Below are 22,066 nucleotides of genomic sequence, written 5' to 3'. Positions count from 1 at the left end.
ATTTGTGAGAGGAACAAGGATAACTCTGTGTGTTGTTATTCTGTCTTGGACTTTATATCCGCTATCTATCTCTAACTAACTCAGATTTTATAACCTTGTGTTTAGAATCTGACTCAAGAGTTTAAAAAGAAAGAAAAGCCAACACAATTCAACCAACTTCTTGTGTTTTTCTCACCTTCATACACCTATATGTTTAAGTAATTTGGCATAAAAGGTTTGTCTTAGTTGAGCTGTAATATTCAACATTATCCATTGAATTGTAAACACCAACCACAAATTATATGATTGAGAAAAAAGTGAGTAAGTTCTCATATTTAAGGAAAATCCTTAAATAGAAAGTTACTAGGATTAGAAATAGGCTTTGAACGAAACAAGGTTTGTTGGTTCTTGTAAGACTAAGTGTATTAATTCAAAATAGTGAATTTTCTTTCTCGGGTAGAGTGCCTCCCAGACGTATGTGTGGTTTTACCGAACTGAATTACCAATCTCTTATGTTATTTTATTGCATTGTGTATTATTTTATTACTGCCTTTTTACTGTCATTCTGATTTAAAAATTTGGACAAATTGTCTCAACATCTAGTCCAATATTTGTTCCCTGAGGAATATATTTTATCTTCTATTTAAGATCTAAACCACAACCAAATAATTTAAGTTGCGGGACCCGTTTATTTTTGTAATCTAATAAATATAAACTTATTTTTAAAGAATATTTATATATTATAAATATATTTTTAATGAGATTTATCTTTGAAAATATTTAATAATTTTTATAGTATTTTTGCAGGTGTAATTTCTTGTATTTGTTTTGCCATCAACACAAATAATTATTTATCTATCTTTCTATATATAAGTAATTAATAATAATATGAATAGTTGTCTGTGCTCTTTGGTGATATTATCTTATTATTATAACAAAAAAATATTCAATATTTTTTAAAATTAAATATAAAATCAACTTAACTATATTTTACCAAGACATGTTTTAATTTCAAAATTAACTTTTAAAATAAAAAAAATCACAATCATATAAAGCAAGATTTTAAACAATTATTCATACACCATATGATTTTCCATCTAATTCTAATGATAAAAAAATATATAAATTAATATGGTTGATTCAGGTAGACAAACTCGCAAACTCGCAGGTAGAATGTTGAAAATTTACTGTCCAGATCAATTAACATCAGATTTCATTAGTTTTAGTTCGATTTTTGCCCGAACAAAAAAAAACCTATCCAAACACCATAGTTTGATTTGAATTCCGATTCAGTTCGAATTTGCCCGAACTAATGAACACCCCTATACTCATCACCTTTTCATAACCCATGACAACATAAATGGTTATTCATCATACTTGAATCATATCTCTTAATAACTACACTAAAATTTAAGTTAACAACTTTTCGGGTAGACTCTTTTAAACCTATGATCACATAATTTTAGTGATAAATTATTTCCTAACATCAACTTTTGAACTATCGAATTTAGAAACACTCAAATTATCGATCTCAAATACATTAACATTTAATGAACAACAAATTCATAAGAGATTGATTTCAAAGCACTCTCATATCTATAATTGTTATATTTAAAAGAAACAAAAATCAAACAAAAATCCAAAACAATCCATTAAGACGATATTCAATATTACCAAACCAATAAGATATAAAACATGAATCAATGAAAATAGACTTAAAAATACTCTAATTTAAAATTGAAAAACATAATAATTTATAATGAAAAAAAATAACTAAATAAATAGAGAAATTTTTTGTGAGAGTAAAAAATGTTGAGTAAAGTTTGAGGTTTTTTTTTTAAACAATAAGGGCCCTTTTATCCTTTAAAAAAAAAGACATCTTTCCTTATGTCCTTTCCAATTTGAACGGAAAGGTTTTTAACTGCATTGTCCGAATGTCTGTAGGTCCCGTAAAAATCATGCTTTCTTTCTTTTTGCTTTTGACCGTTCAATTAAATGATGGAAATCTACACTCGAGAAAACAAAAACAAAAAGAATGCATTTAGAGTTGCAACATTATTTTACACATGGAATTATTAACTTATTTTAATTTTAATTAAATCCTATTTCAGACCGAAATGAAAAAGAAAACTTTGCACGAACAAACAGTCACAAATAGTATATTATATATTATATTCATTCATTTAGTAAGTTGAGTGTTCAATATCAGAATTTATAGTACTATATAATAACCAGAAGGAGAGAGTAGTAGTAGTGGTGGTGGTAGTGAAGACTGTGAGAATGTCGAACCCTCAAAACCAGAAACCATGGAAAGCTGAATACGCCAAATCGGGACGTTCCTCATGCCGAACCTGCAAAAGTCCCATCGCCAGCGAAAAGCTCCGTCTCGGCAAGATGGTTCAATCTTCCAAGTTCGACGGCCTCATGCCTGTAATCTCATCTTCCCCTCTTTTTTCTCATTCCGTTGTCTTTCTTGGTGTTTCTCTGTATATCTTGATCAATTCACGTCTATGCATGCTGCTGCATTCACACATTTCTTGATTTTTACACATATTCTAGGGTTTTGCTTAAAGTTATCATACATTTATTGATTTTTACACATATTTTAGGGTTTTGCTGAAAGTTATTATACATTTCTTGATTTTTAGACATATTTTAGTAGTTTTTTCTGTTGTTCTTTAATACGTAGTATTTTGTATCAGATGTGGCATCATGCTGACTGCGTAATGAAGAAAGCCAATCAGATAAAATTGTATGATACTTTCTACTTATTTCATTGAAAGTTATATTTGTTTAATGTTGTCACATTAGGAAGTATTTATTGTTACTTGCTACTGTTTTTCTAGAGTTGATGATGTTGAAAACCTAGAGACACTTCGATGGGAAGATCAGCAGAACATTAGAACATACATTCAGAGCAGTGGTGGTGGTTCTACTTCTACGTCCAAGTCGAAGTCGAAGTCCACTGCCGCATCGGCATCTAAGTCAAGTGCTGCATCGGCATCTAAGTCAAGTGCTAGCAAAAATGTTGAATATGGTATTGAAGTTTCACAAACTTCCCGTGCTGCTTGCAAGCATTGTGGTCAGAAAATTATTAAAGGAGAGGTTGGCTTTTGATGTTTGTTTGTGTTATAGTACTGTTATGGCTAACTTCTTAGAGCATCGTATGTTTTTTTTCTTTCTAATTCAACCTGATGGGTTTTCTTTTTGGTGTGAAAATTTGGTCATAATCAGAAATGTGTTTATTAAAATAGAAAATTTGATTATTTTGGACTTCATTTTATTTTTGTTTATGATTAACTAGTGAAAATTTACAATATTTCACATTTAGTAGTGTTATGTTATTTCATTCCATTCTCCATTTTAATATCGATATTGTATGGCCAAAATTCTCTCAAGCTAGCCTAAATCATCATTCAAGCGAAAGATAGTTTTGTGAAAAAACATGATGGTCACGAGTGATTACAATAAACCAGCCTAGCTCATCATTCAGAGTTCCTAAGTTTCTGAATGTTGTTTGTTATAAAAAATTGTGAAATGTGGAAGAATAAAAGGCTACCACAAAGCTATGTTTTATAGATGGTGTGTGTGGTGGACATGAGTGATTACAATATAATTATCCTAAGCTCTTTCACTCTAAAATCATTTGTGTCCCCCTTAAATCTTTTCTCTTGGGCAGATAATGAAGCTATATCTCATAAGATTTTAGCCATTCCTCTTCTTCAGTTGCATACGAGGTTATCAATGGCGTACTATGACGGCCTGCCAATATAATAGGTGTTAGTGACTATGGTGTCTGGCACTAAATCCATCAGGCCGCCATGTAAAAAATTTGACAACACTGCCTGTCTGTATAATGTCTAAAAGAAATAAAAGCCTTTCTGGTTTCTTGTACAGTTGTACACCTCTTGTTTTTATTAATTAGGTGGGAGATATAATTTGGAGAGGTGCTAATAATCAATTTGGTGGGTCTTGTACCAACCAATTTTCCTCCCACTTCTCAACTTTGATATAATTTCCTTAAAATGTTGAAGTAGTTCAAAAAAATTCTGGGAATGTTCACATTACCTACTAATGTCAGCTTTTTGTTTTTCTATAGCATGAAAGCTGCACAACACAACTTACAATAACAACAAGCTGACAAGCTTCTTCATGCTTGTTAAAATTCATTTATGCAATGTTAATATTGTTAAAATTGATTGCCAGGCATTCTAATACCAGTTTTTATTCAAATGCATATCAGAATTCAGAATGTTCCCTATGCATTCATGATCATATTGATCCATGCATGTGTTATTGGTTTTGGATTGTCTCCTCACTGAGTATTCAAAATTTGATTTAGGTTCGCATATCTACTAAGCCTGATGGTCAAGGTCCCAGGGGTTTGGCTTGGCACCACGCCAAGTGTCTCTTGGAACTATCACCATCAATTCAATTCGATAACTTGTCCGGATGGAATAGTCTCTCATCTTCTGAACAATCAGCTGTCAGTGACTTAGCTATGAAAGACCATCCTACGAACAAGGGAGGTATGGTGATAGATATGTTAAAGAGAAGCTGATTTTTAGTGTTGTAGTTACTTTCTCATCGCTTTCTGTTCAGGTGGTAGTGGTACAGATGTTGAGGCTGAAGGGGTTAAAGTATCCACACAACAATCCTCTTCCAGAGGTGGCACTAAACGGGGGAAAGATGCAGAGGGTGAGCAGATGTCAAAAGCTGCTAAGGTCAAGGGAGACGTGTCTGTGGGTAGGGGAGTGGCAGTGAAAAATGCTGATGACTCCGGGGAGGTAGGTGGTCTTGAGAATAGCCTAGAGGCGCAAAGCAAAGAACTGTGGGCCCTGAAGGATGATCTTAAGAAGCACGTGACAACAGCAGAGATGCGTGAAATGCTGGAAGCCAATGATCAAGATTCAACTGGATCAGAGCTTGATTTGCGTGATCGCTGGTAATTTAATCACTCATACTTTTTATGCACTGATCTTTAGAAACCTCTGCCTCATCTAAGGCTATACTTTCTAAAGATTAAAGTTTTTTTTTGAAAGGTAAATAAGTATTTCATCCATTATGTTACTCTTCTTCTAAGATGCCTGTGATTATACTAACAATCGATTATGATTTTTGTTTGACTGGGTGTCAACTATTATGCACAATTACTTGTATTGAGTATTTTTTGTAATGGATAAACCATAAAGAACAAGTTTTAGCCATCATTTAAATGCAAGAAAATGTAGCACATCTATAGATTTCTGGATGAAGTCATATTTTTCAAATCCGTTCTGCTTTCTTTGTAATGGGTTTTGAAAATATTAGACTGCAAGATATGATTTATTTCCCCAACTGTGACAATTGTTAATGTGATTTCAGTGCTGATGGAATGATGTTTGGAGGACTATGTCATTGCCCACTATGTTCTGGTTTTCTGCGTTATTCTGGAGGAATGTACCGGTGCAGTGGATACATTTCTGAGTGGAGTAAATGTTCCTACTCTACATGTGAACCAAAACGTACGGAAGGGAAGTGGAAAATTCCAAAGGAAACAGATAATCGGTATCTTACAAAGGTCTGTAAAAGAAAATAGTCACAAAAATAAAACAAAACCAACATACTGTGACTTGTTTTTGAATATTGTTTGCAGTGGTTCAAATCTCAAAAAGGGAAGAAACCAATTAGGATATTGCCTCCGCCACCGTCAAAGACTTCTGCTGAAAGTTCAATTTCTGCAGGCCAACATCAATCATCAAACAGTGAAAGTTTGGCAGATTTAAAAGTTGCCATCTGTGGATTCCCTAAAGCTTCCATTGTATAGTTTCTTTTATTTTTTTTTCCTTAACATCTATAATTAAAGCTGCAATCCCCCAAAATCATTTGAGGAATTGTCATGTATAATTTTGTTTTGTAGTATTTAGGATTCATCTGCTATAAGATAAGGTTCTTTTACAGGATGAATGGAAACACAAAATTGACGGCATAGGTGGAGTTTTTCATGCAAAAGTGAAGAAAGGTATCTGCTGCACAGACCAATATAGATATAGTTGGTTTTAAAAAAAATAGACATATACTTATGAGTTTTGCAATCTTTTTCTTGAACTCATAACTTACAGATACTAGTTGCTTGGTGGTCAGTGGAGCGCTCAAGGACGAAGCTGAGATGCGGAAGGCAAGGTAGCAAACTCCAAAGCCAGTCTCTGGTATTTCCTTTTTCTTTGATTTTTTCTATCATCACTGTCTTGTAAGAGTTTAATGTATAGGAGGATGAAAGTACCAATAGTCAGAGAGGACTATTTGGTTGACTGTATGGAAAGAAAGAAGAAGCTTCCATTTGATATGTACAAAGTTGAAATGACTGGGGAGACTTCTAGCATGGTCACCGTCAAAGTGAAGGGACAAAGTGCTGTTCATGATGCTTCTGGCCTACAGGATTCTGGACACATACTGGAGGAAGGGAAAAGTATATATAATACAACTTTGAATATGTCTGATTTGTCCACTGGTATTAACAGGTTGGTTAATTTCATTTTAGCTCTGTTTTTCAACCTTCAGCATAATGTTTTTAGCTCTAAATCAGGATATAGCAGTTCGTTTCCACTGGTATGCTACTTTTTTCTTATAAAGCTATGTTTAATATAAAACATCAAGCTTGTAAAAATAAATAAATATAAAACATCAAGCGCTCAAGTGTCCAAAGCTGACATGCTCTATATTCTGGTTTATTTGTCCTTCTGAAGTTGACTATTATTTCCAATTGCAACATTAATTGAGATTATGATACTATATTTGAAATATTATTTCAAAACATACCCAGAATATACTATTGACATCTTTTTCCTTATATTCCTCATTAAAAGAAAAAACCACAAAAGAAGTATATAACAGCAATGTTCCACTGAAATGTTATATTCTTTTACTAATAAATTAAAATTGTATATTATGGCGTAATAGGTTTTGGTTTGGGAATATTTTGGCATATGATTTTGGTTCTTTTCAACAAGAAAAGTTGCAAAAGTATGTTCGTTGGAAGTTTATTTATGCTGCTTTCTAAATGCTACAATGGACTTGTTGCTGTAAAAATATGACATGCCTCAAAAACCTCCTTCACTTTTTGAATAACCTGTGTTAAATTACAGTGAAGTTCATGATACTCATTGAATTCTTGTCCGGGGAAATGAGAGAAAGTGGACTTGTCCGGTGGGGAAGTTGGGCCTAATGCCCATTGAATTCTCTTGCATCACTTTCTTTTTCAAGACTTGTGTTAACACCCCCCAAAAAACCATGTCTCCGTTATCATTTTCTAACTCTTGTTTCTTTGTTAAGCTGCTACATCCTTCAAATAATTGAAGAAGAGTTATCATTTCTAACTCTTGTTTCTTTGTTAAGCTACTACATCCTTCAAATAATTGAAGAAGATAAAGGGTCAGATTGCTATGTGTTTCGTAAATGGGGTCGAGTGGGAAGTGACAAGATTGGAGGGTCCAAACTGGAAGACATGTCGAAATCTGATGCTATTAGGGAATTCAAACGACTATTCTATGAGAAAACTGGAAACCCTTGGGAGGCCTGGGAACAAAAAACTATTCAGAAGCAACCTGGAAGATTTTTCCCCTTGGAAATTGTACTTTTTTAGTCTTCTCTTTAAATTATTTGTTTGGCGTATGTCATTTTCACACATTAGGTCGATATTCAACTGATGTTTGTTTTGAACACTTGACTTTGTAGGATTATGGAGTTAACAAACAAGGCGCAAGAAAGAGTAAAGACAATGCAGACAGCAAATTACCCCCTCGAGTGAGAGAATTGATGAAGATGCTCTTTAATGTGGAAACATACAGGTCAGAGTCAAATGCCTTGTAATTTTATTAGAATATGTCTGATGCAATACTAAATGTTAAGTTTTGTAGAGCTGCCATGATGGAGTTTGAGATCAATATGTCCGAAATGCCTCTTGGGAAACTCAGCAAAAGTAATATCCAAAAGGGTATGTTGACGCAATTATTATTTTAGAACTTTTTACGTGCTAATATAGTTTCTCATTTTCTTTCATTGGCTGTGTCAATCAATCCCATATTGTCTGGTAGAATTATTATAAGATGATAACTACTACCTAATAACATAATAACATTCTGATAATATTTATGAATAAAGGAAATCTAACAATACTCCCCCAAAAGAATTACCGTGTCCTCAAGGTGAAACGAAGGAAATTGCTGTGATAGTTGCTACCGGTTCCCAAGTTTGAGTTCTGCCCTTATTACATGTGTGAGTTCATTCATAAAAAATCCCTTCAAGTTAAAAGTTTCCGAACATTTGAGAGGACTAACATACAATTCAAATTGCTCCCTGTATTCTTCCATTTTGCCCGTTTGTTTCAATCATAACAACAATTCAAAAGGACTTTGCATCATGGACGGAAGGTTGAAATCTTATCATCACAGCAGTCTTGAAATCACTCCAAGTAGGATTATTTGCACTAAATTCCCATCATTGATACCATGTTCACGCATCCCCTTCCATGGCAACCATAATTGTTTGTGACTTCTCAACATCATTCATTTCTTTCAATTCAAAATAGTGTGCTACATGATTTGTTCACCCATATGCATCTTCACCATCAAAGACATAAATCTGTTATTTTTGCCACCTTTAGTACTGGTTTCTGAAATTTATTTGGTTCCCATAACCGCCTCTTCCGCCACCATATTCTTCAGTGTTCCTATCCCCTGTTTGTTCTTACTGATCCGCACAAATTGATATGCCCTGCACAGTCGGCATTAGTTCGTGAAGCTGTCTTCCTGTTTCTATCCATTTTTGTCTTTCTTCCTCTATATTTTGTTCAGTTGATTGTCTTGTCTCATGGTTAACAGCCCTTCAATCCCTCTTTCCAGTGCTTCTATGCATGGCTCCATCCTCCTTGTTAACACCATGAATTCTCCCAAGACCCTAGTGCTCTGATACCAGTTTAGCATAGAAACTAGTACCAAAATTGGAATTAATAGTAATAACTGACTATTATTGATGATAGAATAGGATTACACAAACAGTTTGATAATCTAACCAGTGAATGGGAAAGACGAAAATACATATCAACTACAATGGGTTCCCAAGAAATTCAAGAGTCTTGGGTCTCTTCCAATTTATCCTAGTGACCTTTCCTTCAGATTACCTATTAATTCAATAACTGTCTATTATCATAATTGCTTCCCAATACATAATAACTACAACCTAATAACATAATAAATACAACCTATTTATTTTTATGAATACGAGATTCAACAGATGTCTGCTTCCTCATCCCAGGTTTTGAAGCATTAACAGATATACAGAATCTTTTTACAAGTGGCAATCCTGATTCATCAGTCAGAGATAGCTTGCTTATTGATGCCAGCAATCGGTTCTTCACTGTAATCCCTTCTATTCATCCACATATTATTAGGGACGAGGATGATTTTAAGGCAAAGGTATGTGTTACCTTGTATATATAAATTAGACTGATGCTTTTACACGTTACAACAATTTTCAACTTGCAGCCATGACTGTAAAGTAAATAACTTTGGCAGTTAAAGTGTACAACTTTTATATAGAAGTTATTTTATATTTGAATGCAGTAACAACTAATGGTGATTTTATATTGGAACTTCATATGATTCTTTGAGTTTGTTTCCTTTCAACTGTGGATTATTAAACTTGTAAAATTTAGGACTATTCAAATAGTAGTAGTCTATATTAACAAGTAGTTTGAAACAAGGAATTAAATAATATGAATGATAACAAGTTATCTAATACTACATGGACTGTAGTTTGACACATCTGAGTCCCTTTTGTCACAATTTGAACAACGGTCTTGCTTTTTCGTTAGGTAAAAATGTTGGAAGCCCTTCAAGACATTGAAATAGCCTCAAGATTAGTTGGATTTGATGCCAACAGGGATGACTCGATTGATGATAATTATAAGAAGCTCCGCTGTGCTATATCTCCACTTCCTCATGACAGTGAAGATTTTCGATTAGTCGAGAAGTATCTACATAATACTCATGCCCCCACACATGTGGTATGTCTATATTTGGTTAACTAGTGTGAATATGTGCGTTCATATTTCTGGTGTCATTTCTCATTTCTTACAATCTATAAGTTCCAATGATATCTATACAGGACTGGAGTCTTGAGCTAGAAGATGTTTTTTCACTTGAAAGACATGGTGAATTTGATAAATATGCTCCTTACAGGAACAAAGTTGGTAATAGAATGCTCTTATGGCATGGTAAGTTATGGTGACAGCTACTAGTTCTTGTATGTTTGCTTTTATAAATATCCTCCTATGATGTAATGAAATCAATAACAGAATTAGAGGGAACGGACACAGTTCTAAACACAATTTAGAACCTGTAGAATCTTCCAATCTGTAAAACTAGGATGTCTGTTTTGTGGTAATGTGCATTGCAGCTGTATATGAAGACGTGTATAAATTTTGAGTAAAACTCCTATAACGACAATGTTCTCTCTACTTCAGGTTCTAGGTTGACGAACTTTGTGGGCATTCTTAACCAAGGACTCAGAATCGCACCTCCAGAAGCCCCTGCAACTGGCTACATGGTTCTATTTATTACTCCCTTTTTTATGCTGAAGTTTTCATGCATGTCTGTCTTTACCTTTCCGTAGCAATACTCTAATCTAAATACACTCCTGCAGTTTGGCAAAGGGATTTACTTTGCTGACCTTGTCAGCAAAAGTGCTCAGTATTGCTACACTGATAAGAAAAATCCTGTTGGTCTAATGCTTTTGAGTGAAGTTGCCCTTGGAAATGTCTATGAGCTCAAAAAAGCTAAGGTCAGTGGGTTTAATTCAAATTATGCTTATCAGTTTATATGGGCACGTGGTTGATTGTTTATAAGCGCACATGCATTCTAAATGAGCAACAGCGTTGCATTCCACTAGATTTCTTCCAAATGGATATGAACGAATTTGTATTTTCATTTTGATTCTCTTTTTACTTTGCCAAAAATAGTATATGGATAAACCTCCGGAAGGAAAGCATTCTACTAAAGGACTGGGAAAGAAAATGCCCCTGGAATCAGATTATGTAAAGTGGAGAGGTGATGTCGTTGTTCCTTGTGGGAAACCAGTGTCATCAAATGTCAAGGCATCTGAGCTCATGTACAATGAGTATATTGTCTATAATACTTCTCAAGTAAGTTTCAATCTTGACTGTTGTATTTTTGCTTTATTATTAGGATATTTAAGTTTAAACTGTAATAAAATGAAAGTAGGAAAATTTCTTCTGCCATGATATATCTAGAGATTGCTTGTTTGAATTAAAATTTAAATTAAGCTATCCCTTTTTTTTGGGTAAAAAATTAAGCTATTCTAATGTTGTGTTCAAAAGGGATTACAATTTATGATAAAAAATAAAGCAGAAATCAATTATTGTTTGGTTACAATTATAAAAACTTCTAATTTAAAAATTTCTTGCAATTTTTATTTTACTTTAAAGAGACACTAGTCACTTTTTATAATATTAGGATATCTATTTTTTTTTGGATTCTGATTTTCTTCGAAAGCTTATACAAACAAACATGTTAGCCATTGTTTCAAGTTATTTTGGTTTATCAAGAAAGGAGATTGAAATAAACTACTCTCACATTATTTGATTGTATAGTACAATTTTTCTTAATGGAAACGCTGCACAGCTAAATTACTAACATTTGAACAGTATAGCAATATGGTCATTCCTTTTTTTATCAGTTAACTCATTCATGTGACTGAATGTGGACCTTTTGTGCACAGGTTAAACTGCAATACTTGCTGAAGGTGAGGTTCCATCACAAGAAATGAGGGTTGAAAACTAGAGGTGTGCTGTTTTGTGATATCATCTGTTGTACTGCGCAATTTCTTTGTACATACTCCGAGTGGGATTCTTGTAAATTCGCTTGATAAGGTCTCATTTTGAGTTCATGGGAGATCTTTCACCTTTTTTTTGGGATCTAGTTGAAACTTGTCATGTAGAGCAGAAATCACATTCATGATCTGGTTATGTGTATAGAAGAACATCAAACTTCCCTTTGAATATATGTTGGATCACTTCAGTGAAGTAGAGTGTGAACCAGAAGTTAACATTGATAGGTTCTTTAACTAGCATGCTATTTTTTTAAAAAAGTTTTCTTTGACAAATTATGATGAATATTTGGCATTTCAAAATTTTCTTTGACAAATTATTTCCATGTTTCAACTTTTCTGTTCTGAATGATGTGTCTACGTGCCTCTGCTGCTTAGTGGCTCATCTTGCGTCACTGGGATCTAGCTATTGCTGTCTACCAAATACATCTGGTCTTTGGTTTGATGTATAGGCTGTTACAAGATTATTTATTGTTTATTTTGTTATTATCTGAATGCATTTCATCTGAATCTGATTGAAGTATTTTGACTTTCAAAACCATTATTGAAGGTTTAAGAATTGTGAGTGGTCATGTATAATATTAAACCATGTCTATTCGAGTCTCTTGAGCGTGAGTGGGTTATTTTTCTTCCAAAGAATCTAGATTTGATTTTGGGTTCTGATAACGACCTTAAATATCTTAAATTCCCCCGAATCTAGAAATACATCTTTCAGCTTGAATAAACAAAACTCTACATACAGTAAATGAATTTAACGACACATTCACGAGTTAGAAAAATAAAAATAATAAACTAACAATAGATTTTGTTTGAATCTCTTTTTTAAATATGTAAATAGTGTTGAGATCGTAATTTTGTGTTAAAGTATTGCAGATTATTTGATGTGTAAGCAATATCAGCCTATAAATAGGGAGGTATCCTATCATTGTTTAGCCTATAAATAGGGAGGTATCCTATCTTTGTTTGTAATGCAGTTGTATAAAAGAAAAGTTAAATAAAGTTTAAAATTGTATACAAGAAAAGTTGAATAAAGTTTTCAATTGAAAGTAGCGAAGTTTCTCGGTAGAATTCTTCTTCCTTCTCTCGTTGAGATTCTAATTTCCCTTTCTTCCCTAATTCATCTTTTTCTTTTCTTCTTCAATAATCAATGTGTAACATAATCATCTTGCAACCAAAGCCTGATTGATTCACTCCAATGAAACTATTCTTCTTCTTCCTTCTCTCGTTAAAACTCTAATTTCCCTTTCTTCCCTAATTCATCTTTTTTTTTCTTCTTCAATAATCACCGTGCAACATAATCATCTTGCAACCAAGGCCTGCTTGATTCACTCTAGTGAAGCATGAAGAACAAGAAGAAGAATCAATAAGAAAAATTGATTATTGTTCATCAAGATTGATTTAGAATTCTCTAAATTTTGGTGAAATTTCACATAGAAAATTTGTTTTAATTACAACATTTGATATCTAGAGCATTAGCTGTGTGATTCTTGGGAAGCATAACGCAATGAATCATCTGAATGAATATTTTTTGACGAGTTTCCCAATTATGAAGAATCAGAGTTATGAGAATTGGTGCAAGCAGATAAAGATTGTTTTCTGCTATCAAGATCTTTGGGATCTTGTGAAGGAGGGAGTGACGCCACTTGCAAGATACACGACGAATGAAGAAAAAGCTGCACACAGAGAATTGAAGAAGAAAGATTATAAAATCCATTTTATAATTCATCAATGCGTTGATTCAGAAAATTTCGAAAATGTCAGTGATTAGAATCAACGAAAGAAGCATGGAAAAATTTGGAGAAATCGTTTGGAGGCGCTGAGAAGGTGAAAAAGGTGAGGTTACAAACTCAAAAGAACGTATGAATTGCTTCAGATGGAAGAAAGTGAAAGCATAACTGATTTTTCCCCCTAGGGTTACGGAACTGGTGAATCAAATTAAGGAATGTGGAGAAATGTTGACATCAAGACCAGTTGTCGCAAAGATCTTGTGGTCATTGGCTCCGAAATTCGATCACGTGGTAGTAGCCATCGAAGAATCGAAAGACTTGTCAACATTGACAAAGGAAGAGTTTAAAATCAGGAAGGTTTGTTTTGAACACTAAAGAGAAAAATATTGAAGCAGAAGCCATCAAAAGATGCTTGTTTGATAACTCTGGAAATTTGTGTTCTTCGGACTTTGGAAAGGTCAAGCAAATGCAAAAGGATTTTAAGCTTATGTTCAAAATTCTTATGAGCTGTCTGATCCCCAAAGAAGGTAACACTGATCAGATTTCATGGGATCATAAGAACTTCATTTTCTACCTGAAGAATGAAGATAAGATCAATCTCTCTGCCTACCTCTTCAATCATCTATGTGAGCTATCAAGGAGAGCACTAAGCATCACAAGAAGAATGTGCCATATGCTAGATTGTTGTCTGAACTGTTTTATCAGGGTCATCTAATTGACGCCCTTAAAACTTTTCCTAACAATGAGGACCTGAAGAAGATCTATGGGAACATTTTGTCCGCTTCTGTTCTTGCCAACATGAAGCTTCTGAAGAAAAGTGTTATGGTGACTTCAAAAGTGCCTTACTCAGTTAGATGTAGTAATTCTAATTATCTTGAGGATTATTCTGTCATCATCAAGATGAACAATCCCGAAGTAGCCGGATTATACATTGGATAAGCATTCAAATAAGGTTTTATTATAAAATATACAGACTTACCTAAAAAACCTGTTGAAGTGCTCAAATCCTCTAATTCAGAATCTCATAAGGTAGTTCAGAAGTCTTATAAGAAAAAGGAAGGAGATTGAGAAAGAGATTGAAGAAGTTTATCTACTAAGTTAATGCCCTCTAAGACCATAAATGGAAGAACTCCTCAGAAGGAATCTTCTTCTACTGATATTCTGTTAAGGAAGAGGAAATTGAGGAAGATAATTATTCCTGATAAGATAAATAGGAAGAGGAAGAAGAGGACGTTGGTGTTTCCTTGGTGAGGAGGAAGGTGAATGTAGTTGGTGTAGTTCAGGAGAATGTTATTGGACATGTTTTAAGGGGTTCCCAATTGTTGGCCTCTGCTCTGTTGGAGCATGCAGAAAAGCATCCTAAAACCTCTAAAACTATGGTGGAAGATGATGTCGGTACTGGAATTATTTTGGAGACTGCTGAGGTTCAGTGTGCTGAAGTTATTGTTGGGTTAAAGTCTGTTGAAACTGATGCTTCTGGTATTCCTGAAGAAGTATTTTCTAAAGCTATTGAAGAAGAGAATCTAGCTACTTCAGAAGCTCTAGATATTGGTATGACAGGTATAAATCTGAATTACATTTTGGAAGATGATTTTGATTATTCCACCCTAAACCACAAATCTCTTACACCTTCACCAAATACCTCACCCAATCAATCTCCAAAACCCACCTTACTCTCTATTGGTGAATCCATTGATGTTCAGAATCAGTTAGTTCTATTTTCTGCTTCTAAACAACCATCACCTCTGAGTACCATGCTTGAATCTCCAATAGATGTTTCTAGTGAGAAAGCTTCTTCTTCTAGTTCTGAGTCAGAATATGATGAAGTTGGGTTCGAAGCTCACCTTAACCTAAAAACTGTAAAACCTTCACCTATGATTATCAAACCTATTCAAGCCATCCCTATTCAAACCGTATCTCCTCAAAACTTACCATCTAACCAAACATGTTTTACTTTGAAGTTGAACATGTAACTTCACTCCAACTAGAACCTACTTCTCCACTAGAAACTCAACCACATAACCATCACCTAAATCCACACCTCATAAAGAACCTAGCCTTGTTCAGACTCAACTCCAATGTCAAGTTGCATATGAACTTCAGATTGAAACTGAACAAATTATTCAAAATCTATCCCTAGTTTAATTTTCATATAAACCTAGAATTGAATCTGAACTTATCTATTTTGACCTTTTTCATCCTGAAACTTCCATAAAACCATCTATCAAAAATTACCAATCCTCTGGCCCTTCACAAACTAACACTTCATCTCTTCCACCTGCTATCCAAACCAACATGGAAGAAATCAAATATATCCTTCTTGATAAAATGTAGGATTTGGTTGATGAGAGAACTTTTACTTCTAACCCAACAACTCATATTACTAAGCGAGATTCTATCCAAACCTCTGTTGTACCTGTTATTCAGAATCTGAAGGATGCCACTTTATAATCAGTCATCTCCTCTAGTAGAAGACAAGGGATTTTGGAAGAAAAGTTGGCCTCTGTTGCTGCTGTTCAACAAGCCATCATTATTAAGCAAGCTGAAATGGATGAAAGGATGAAGTATATGGATACCAAACAAGACATCATGGGTGCTGATCTTAAAGCCGTTCTAGATCTTCTGAAGAAACCTTAGGCCTAGGATTTTAGAACCTAGTTTGTGTTTTCTTTATTCATTCTCTTGAACTGGTATAATTTATTGATAATACTTTCTTATGTGTTCATCTTCTCGAATCTAATTCTTATCTATGTTAAAATTTCTTGACTACATATCTATTTTGCTCTTTGTCTCATAAGCTTATGCGTGAGCTACATTATTTGGGAATATTATGTCTTATAATAAAATTAAAAATTGTTTTGTTAATTTATGCTTAATTTGTTGATTTTTTTTCTCTTCTTTGATGATTGGATCATTGATAAGAAATAAGATGACTATTCAGAAAGTATCATTGCAAAAAGATTCATATTTCATTAATTTTGGAAGAAGAGTACAAGATGATTGATCTAAATTAGTTTATCTAAATCTGAACAATATCCTTGGGCACAGAAGTCCGTCTCCCATTTTATATATCGCTCCTATGAACCTTCATTAGAGTCAAAGTAAACAATCTTCTTTGGCATATTCTTCTTCTTTGTCTTCTTGAGTGTCTTTTTCTTTTTGGAATCCTTCCTCATCTTGAGTGCCTCCCTCACAGTGTTTGACCCAGAAGGTTGGGCTTCCTCATTTGTTGGCTGGTGGTGCTCCACAGTGGTGTTGGTCTCTCTAACCATTATGGTCTCTGATGAGACAATGATTTTGGTTGCTTCAGAGGCAGTGCTTAGCTTGATTGAGAAGGATAAGAGTTGGATGAAGATGTGACATTTCATATTATGAAGGTGTGATTTTATAGATGATCTGGAGTGTCTCTTAAGTTTATTATGGAGGTTAAGTCACATATGTTTTTTAATGATACTATAGGTCTTCTAGCTCATTACTGCAATGATTAATTTTGATGGTTCATATTCTTGGAAACTTCAAGACGCGAGTCTGACCGTCTTGAGAAGTGGAGAAAATCTTTTCACCCAATCTGAGCCATTTCTCTTTCCTTTGAAAATCACGATCCATTTTTTTTCTAGAAAGAGAAAAGAAAATTGTTTTTATTTATTTTTATCAGATTAAAATTTTCCCACATAGTTCTTTTCTCAAATCTCTCTCTCTCTCTCTTTCTCTCTCTCTCTCTCTCTTCTCTCTCTCTCTCTCTCTCTCTCTCTATACATATATATATATATATATATATATATATATATATATATATATATATATATATATATATATATATATATATATATATATATATATATATATATATATATATATATATATATATATATATATATATATGATGACATGATTTATTAACTTTTTATTGATGACAAAAGGGGAGAAAATTATGGAAGTATTTAAGAGGATTAAAGTATTTTTGTAATATTTTTATTTACCTGAACCCTCATCAAAATCTATTTTATTGCTTAAATCTGAACATATATCTTTTATGCTATCAAGATAAGTTTAATTAACTTGAATAGGACTTAGGGGGAACTTACAATACTAAATCTTAGAACTATTAGACTCGGGGGGAGCTTACAAACCTCAGACATTGATGTGGTCAAGTTAACTAAAATGACCAAGGATTGTTCTTAAACACATTTGCTTGTCATCATATAAAAGGGGGAGATTGTAGGAACAATATTTGTTCATATCCCTTGGATTTTGATGATAACAATCTACTTAAAGAACAATTGGGTATACTAACATATGTTCAAAAAAACACTTTACAAAAATTGTTTTGAAAATTTTAACGGTTGGCGTAAGTGACCTAGATCGAATAGTCTAAACCGAACTGCTATCGAGAAACTCATGTATGCGTATATGAAAACAAATTGATGATAATGATATACAAATCAATCAATATGTTAAAAAAACAATTGTTTAAATGATATAGCTAAAGGTGGAGGCAATTTCCAATGACAAAATACACAAAAACTTAATTGAGGCAAATTATCAAACACCTTGTATGTGTGTGTGTAAGAGAGAGAGAGAGAGAGAGAGAGAGAGAGAGAGAGAGAGAGTACACAAGGATTTGTTTAGGTAGTTCACCAATCGTCCTCACTATGGTTACGTCTACTCCCAATTCCAAATGGAATTGAGATATTAATCTTACTTTGCAAAAGTAGTTTTACAAGAGAAATGTAGCAATACAACCCCACAAACCCTATGTTTAATGTTGATTCTAACACTTTCTCTTCCTTGATATTGAGATCGATCAAGCACCAAATAATCCCTATTGATCCTCAAGTTATCACAACTCCTTCGACCGAACCCACTGTTATTCGAAGCTTTCACTCGGATGAATCCAATTGCGAATTATTCTGACCCAATATTTCCAAACGATCCTTCGGTTACCGCTACTCCTTCGATCGAACCCACCATTCTTTAAAACTTTCACTCGGCTGAATCCGATTACGAAAACTTGTGCGAAACCCCCAAATCTACACCGATCTTGGAGGACAAACCCTAATTGGTTTTTCCCGATGAAATCCCCCAAATAATCTTAACCCAATTGTACCAGTTACACCAACCTAAATTGGACGTTATCAACTCTAAACCTTGATGTAACACAACAAGAATAATTATGTGTAATTGTTATGCACATGCAAAGAGAGATTGAAAATGATGAGATTTTCCTTTGTATCTTTCAGGTTTTTAACTACTTGAAATGATGCATGTATGAAGTATTTCTATGTATGCAATTTGAAGGCAAAAGGAATGCAAATGATTTGAAAAAAATAATGAATTTTTGGAAAAATACATCGTATATGTTGACTTATGTAAATCATGTGTCGACGGGTTTGAAGCATGTGCCGACCTATAAAGGTCATATGTCTACTCATAGAAGAAAATTTTCTTCTATGTGTCGACCTGAAACCCCTCCATAGTTGGCACATCATACAAACATTACAAGCTTCAAAACTCATCAACATATGTTGACTCATACCTTGCATGTGTCAACACATGCATACACATAAGCTACATACTTAAAAATTTAACATGTGTCGACTCATACAATGTATGCATCGACACATTTTCCTGTGTCTTGCATAAAAACACATTTTTTCCATGTAGATTCATTTCTAACCTTTTCTAAATCATTTCCAAAAATGTTTTTATGCTTCATAATGCTAAGATGCACATTAAGACTCAAAGGATATCATCTAATATACATAAACTCTAAAGTATCCTAGTTTTAATATCATACAAAATACATCTAACAGAAAGTCGCACTCATACAACAGAGCGTTAATTCACTAGCCACTACTCGGGGTTTCCTATCGCTATTCAACCAGCGTAAGCACAACAATTGCCCTAGGTCCAAGATATAGACTAATGGTTAGTATTCTCTTTGTGCCCAAAATCATGTTAAAAGAGTATTTCACATAAAAAGCATTATGAACAAGAAGCAATTGAATAGAATTATAGGTAAAAATAATCATGCAACATCAAATCAAACATATGCCGTAACAATATTGAAACAAGTCCATCAAACACAACCTAACCTAGAGATATTTAGCTACTCATAATTCAAAATACAATACCAAAAACAATTAAGAATAATTGCATATGATATACCTTGAAGGATTGACCTGAAATGCTCTCAAAATCACCTATGATGCTGTAAAACGCGTACTTCCTATGCCAAATTTTGTAACCCTTGAAAAAGTGCAGAAAATCCCCTTAAAAAGCCTTCAGAATGGACCATAGCGCATCAGAAAAGCCCATAAAAGGGGCCATCACGCGCGTGTTGACCGACATCACATGCGTGATACATTTAACACATCCCTATCGTGAGCGCGATGCTGCACGATTCTGTGTGTGATTATTCTAATGGTTGCACATTTTTGCTCCCCTTTTCACCTGATTTTCACTAAGTCCATATTTATGCACACTTAGCTATTTTTTTTTATCATTCTTTGGTCTTTCTTCTTCATTTTTGATCCTCTTTAACTTGTTTTGATCCATTCCTTCGATCGAAATCATGCAATGATGGGATGTCATCATAACCCCAAACTTGAATCGTTGCTTGTCCTCAAGTAACTAGCCTGCAATTGCACATTTCAACAGAAAACAAGTCACACCAACAATTGAACATCAATATATAATTTTTTCTTTACTTGACCATCATTCTAACCTCCAACTTCCATCCGACAAATTCGGAAAACGTCCTCAAATTTTAACGAGTACTCAACTAGTGTCTCATTTCACTTTGACTAACTCAATGGATAAGGTAATCTCTCAATCAACATGCAAAATAATTTATGCTTAGCTTGACCATGTTCTAATATAATTCATCAAATATATCAAAACACATACATTTGAGGGCTTTTTCAGTTGTATCTTGGCTTATGTTTGGGTAGGATATTTTTCGTAAAGTAGGTTTAAACCTTTGGAGTTAGGTGCCTAGTTCTTCTTCTATTATCATACCCCTTTGTTACTTCTTGATGGTACTAGATATTTTTCTATTGTGGTAGTTATTATACTTTTCATTCTTTTAATCCTTTTTTTTGAAGAAGTCTCTTTTTCCACTTCTTATTTTCTCACAATTTTTGAATTTTTGACCAATTTTCTCTAGTAGCTCAACCCCAAACTTAAAACTTTGCTTACTTCCAAGAGCAAACCCAAACTTAATTTTTTTCATATCACTTAAGAACTATAATTCTACCTAACTCCAAAGAGAGGGTGGAAGATCTTTCAATTCATACAGTTAAGAATTTAGGCTAAGTCACCGAAAGAAAGGTTAAGCTCAAAGTGGTTAGCAATGGATATATCTTTTACTACATTGGTTAAAAAGGCTCAAAGTTATAACAAAAAATTTCCTTAGTGTGTGTCAATTAAACCAGACAAATTTAATTAGAAATAGTTCAAACCAGATAAAACAGTAATGCATGGATACACTCAATAAGAAAGAATAGTGAACAATGGCTCAAACCTTACTAGTTGAGGTATATGAAGGTTGAGTACAAGTCTTTTGATTCTTTTCTCATACTTTTCTTTCAAGTTATAAGTTGCTTTCCTGATAATCAAGTTCCCTTTTGGTTCATTTTTTCATTGCTAATGTTGCAAACTTTGTAAATCTGAAAGAAATAATAACTACAAACTTATTCATTTAAAACAAACACATATTATTATGGGAAGGCATGCTCGAGTGGCTAATTATTCTTATTGAATTTCACCAATAACATCCTTTAATTATGCAAAAATAAAAAACTAGTTATAAAAGATGGGTTACCTCCCATTAAGCGCTTCTTTAAGGTCCTAAGCTTGACCTTTCGATTTTTGTATTAGGGCGACATATATGACATAAAAAACACATCATCCTGCTTCTTCCTTTTTTTTGGGTAGGAATTCCATTACTTTAAGGAATTTAAGGTTTTTCTTCCATATTTTCTTTAGCTTAATAGTGTCGAACAATGCATAAATCTCACCAAACACTTCATCTATTCCTCATCTTTTATCAACCTTGTTTCTAGGTGTAAGACTATTCTTTTGTTGAAGATCTTGTAGTTGGACATCTACGTCTAAACAAATTATTGCATTTGGAGCTTCATCGAAAACTATATAATCTTCATATTGCATTCTTGTTCTTCCCTTACATATAGTTTTCACCTTCGCTTCTTCTATTCTTGCTTCTATTTCATCATCAGATGGTGTGCATTTGTATTTTTCTTTCTCTTTTTCAAATCCTCCTTAATTGATGACCTCACATTCCTGTTTGAATTCTCTTTCAATTTCCTTATCTATAGGACTATCTAAAATTTTCCAATCGAACTCCCTAATAGAGCTCAATTTTAATGCTAATTGGCTAGATACTAGACCAAGTTGCATAACTAAGTTCTCGAAGGATGCTTCTATGTCCCTTTGTAAGGTTTCTTTCTACCTGT

General features: G+C 33.6%; 1 protein-coding gene across 1 annotated transcript; it reads left to right on the top strand.

Moving 5' to 3' along the window:
- The first annotated feature begins 2,166 nt into the window (after positions 1-2,166).
- On the top strand, positions 2,167-12,058 carry LOC127126071 (poly [ADP-ribose] polymerase 1). The gene is made up of 20 exons (XM_051054919.1): positions 2,167-2,409; positions 2,682-2,731; positions 2,826-3,084; positions 4,322-4,508; positions 4,582-4,924; positions 5,344-5,539; positions 5,615-5,779; positions 5,920-5,980; positions 6,081-6,141; positions 6,228-6,479; positions 7,354-7,588; positions 7,693-7,805; positions 7,875-7,951; positions 9,271-9,431; positions 9,830-10,021; positions 10,123-10,231; positions 10,481-10,563; positions 10,660-10,797; positions 10,976-11,158; positions 11,755-12,058. The coding sequence occupies exons 1-20, from the start codon at positions 2,260-2,262 to the stop codon at positions 11,800-11,802; spliced, it is 3,063 nt and encodes a 1,020-aa protein (XP_050910876.1). The 5' UTR covers positions 2,167-2,259; the 3' UTR covers positions 11,803-12,058.
- The last annotated feature ends 10,008 nt before the right edge of the window (positions 12,059-22,066 follow it).

The sequence above is a fragment of the Lathyrus oleraceus genome, chromosome 3, assembly GCF_024323335.1.
Source record: "Lathyrus oleraceus cultivar Zhongwan6 chromosome 3, CAAS_Psat_ZW6_1.0, whole genome shotgun sequence".
Classification (NCBI taxonomy): Eukaryota; Viridiplantae; Streptophyta; class Magnoliopsida; order Fabales; family Fabaceae; genus Lathyrus; species Lathyrus oleraceus.
The sequence above is the reverse complement of the archived record's forward strand: the minus strand, read 5'-3'. Positions and strand labels throughout refer to the sequence as shown.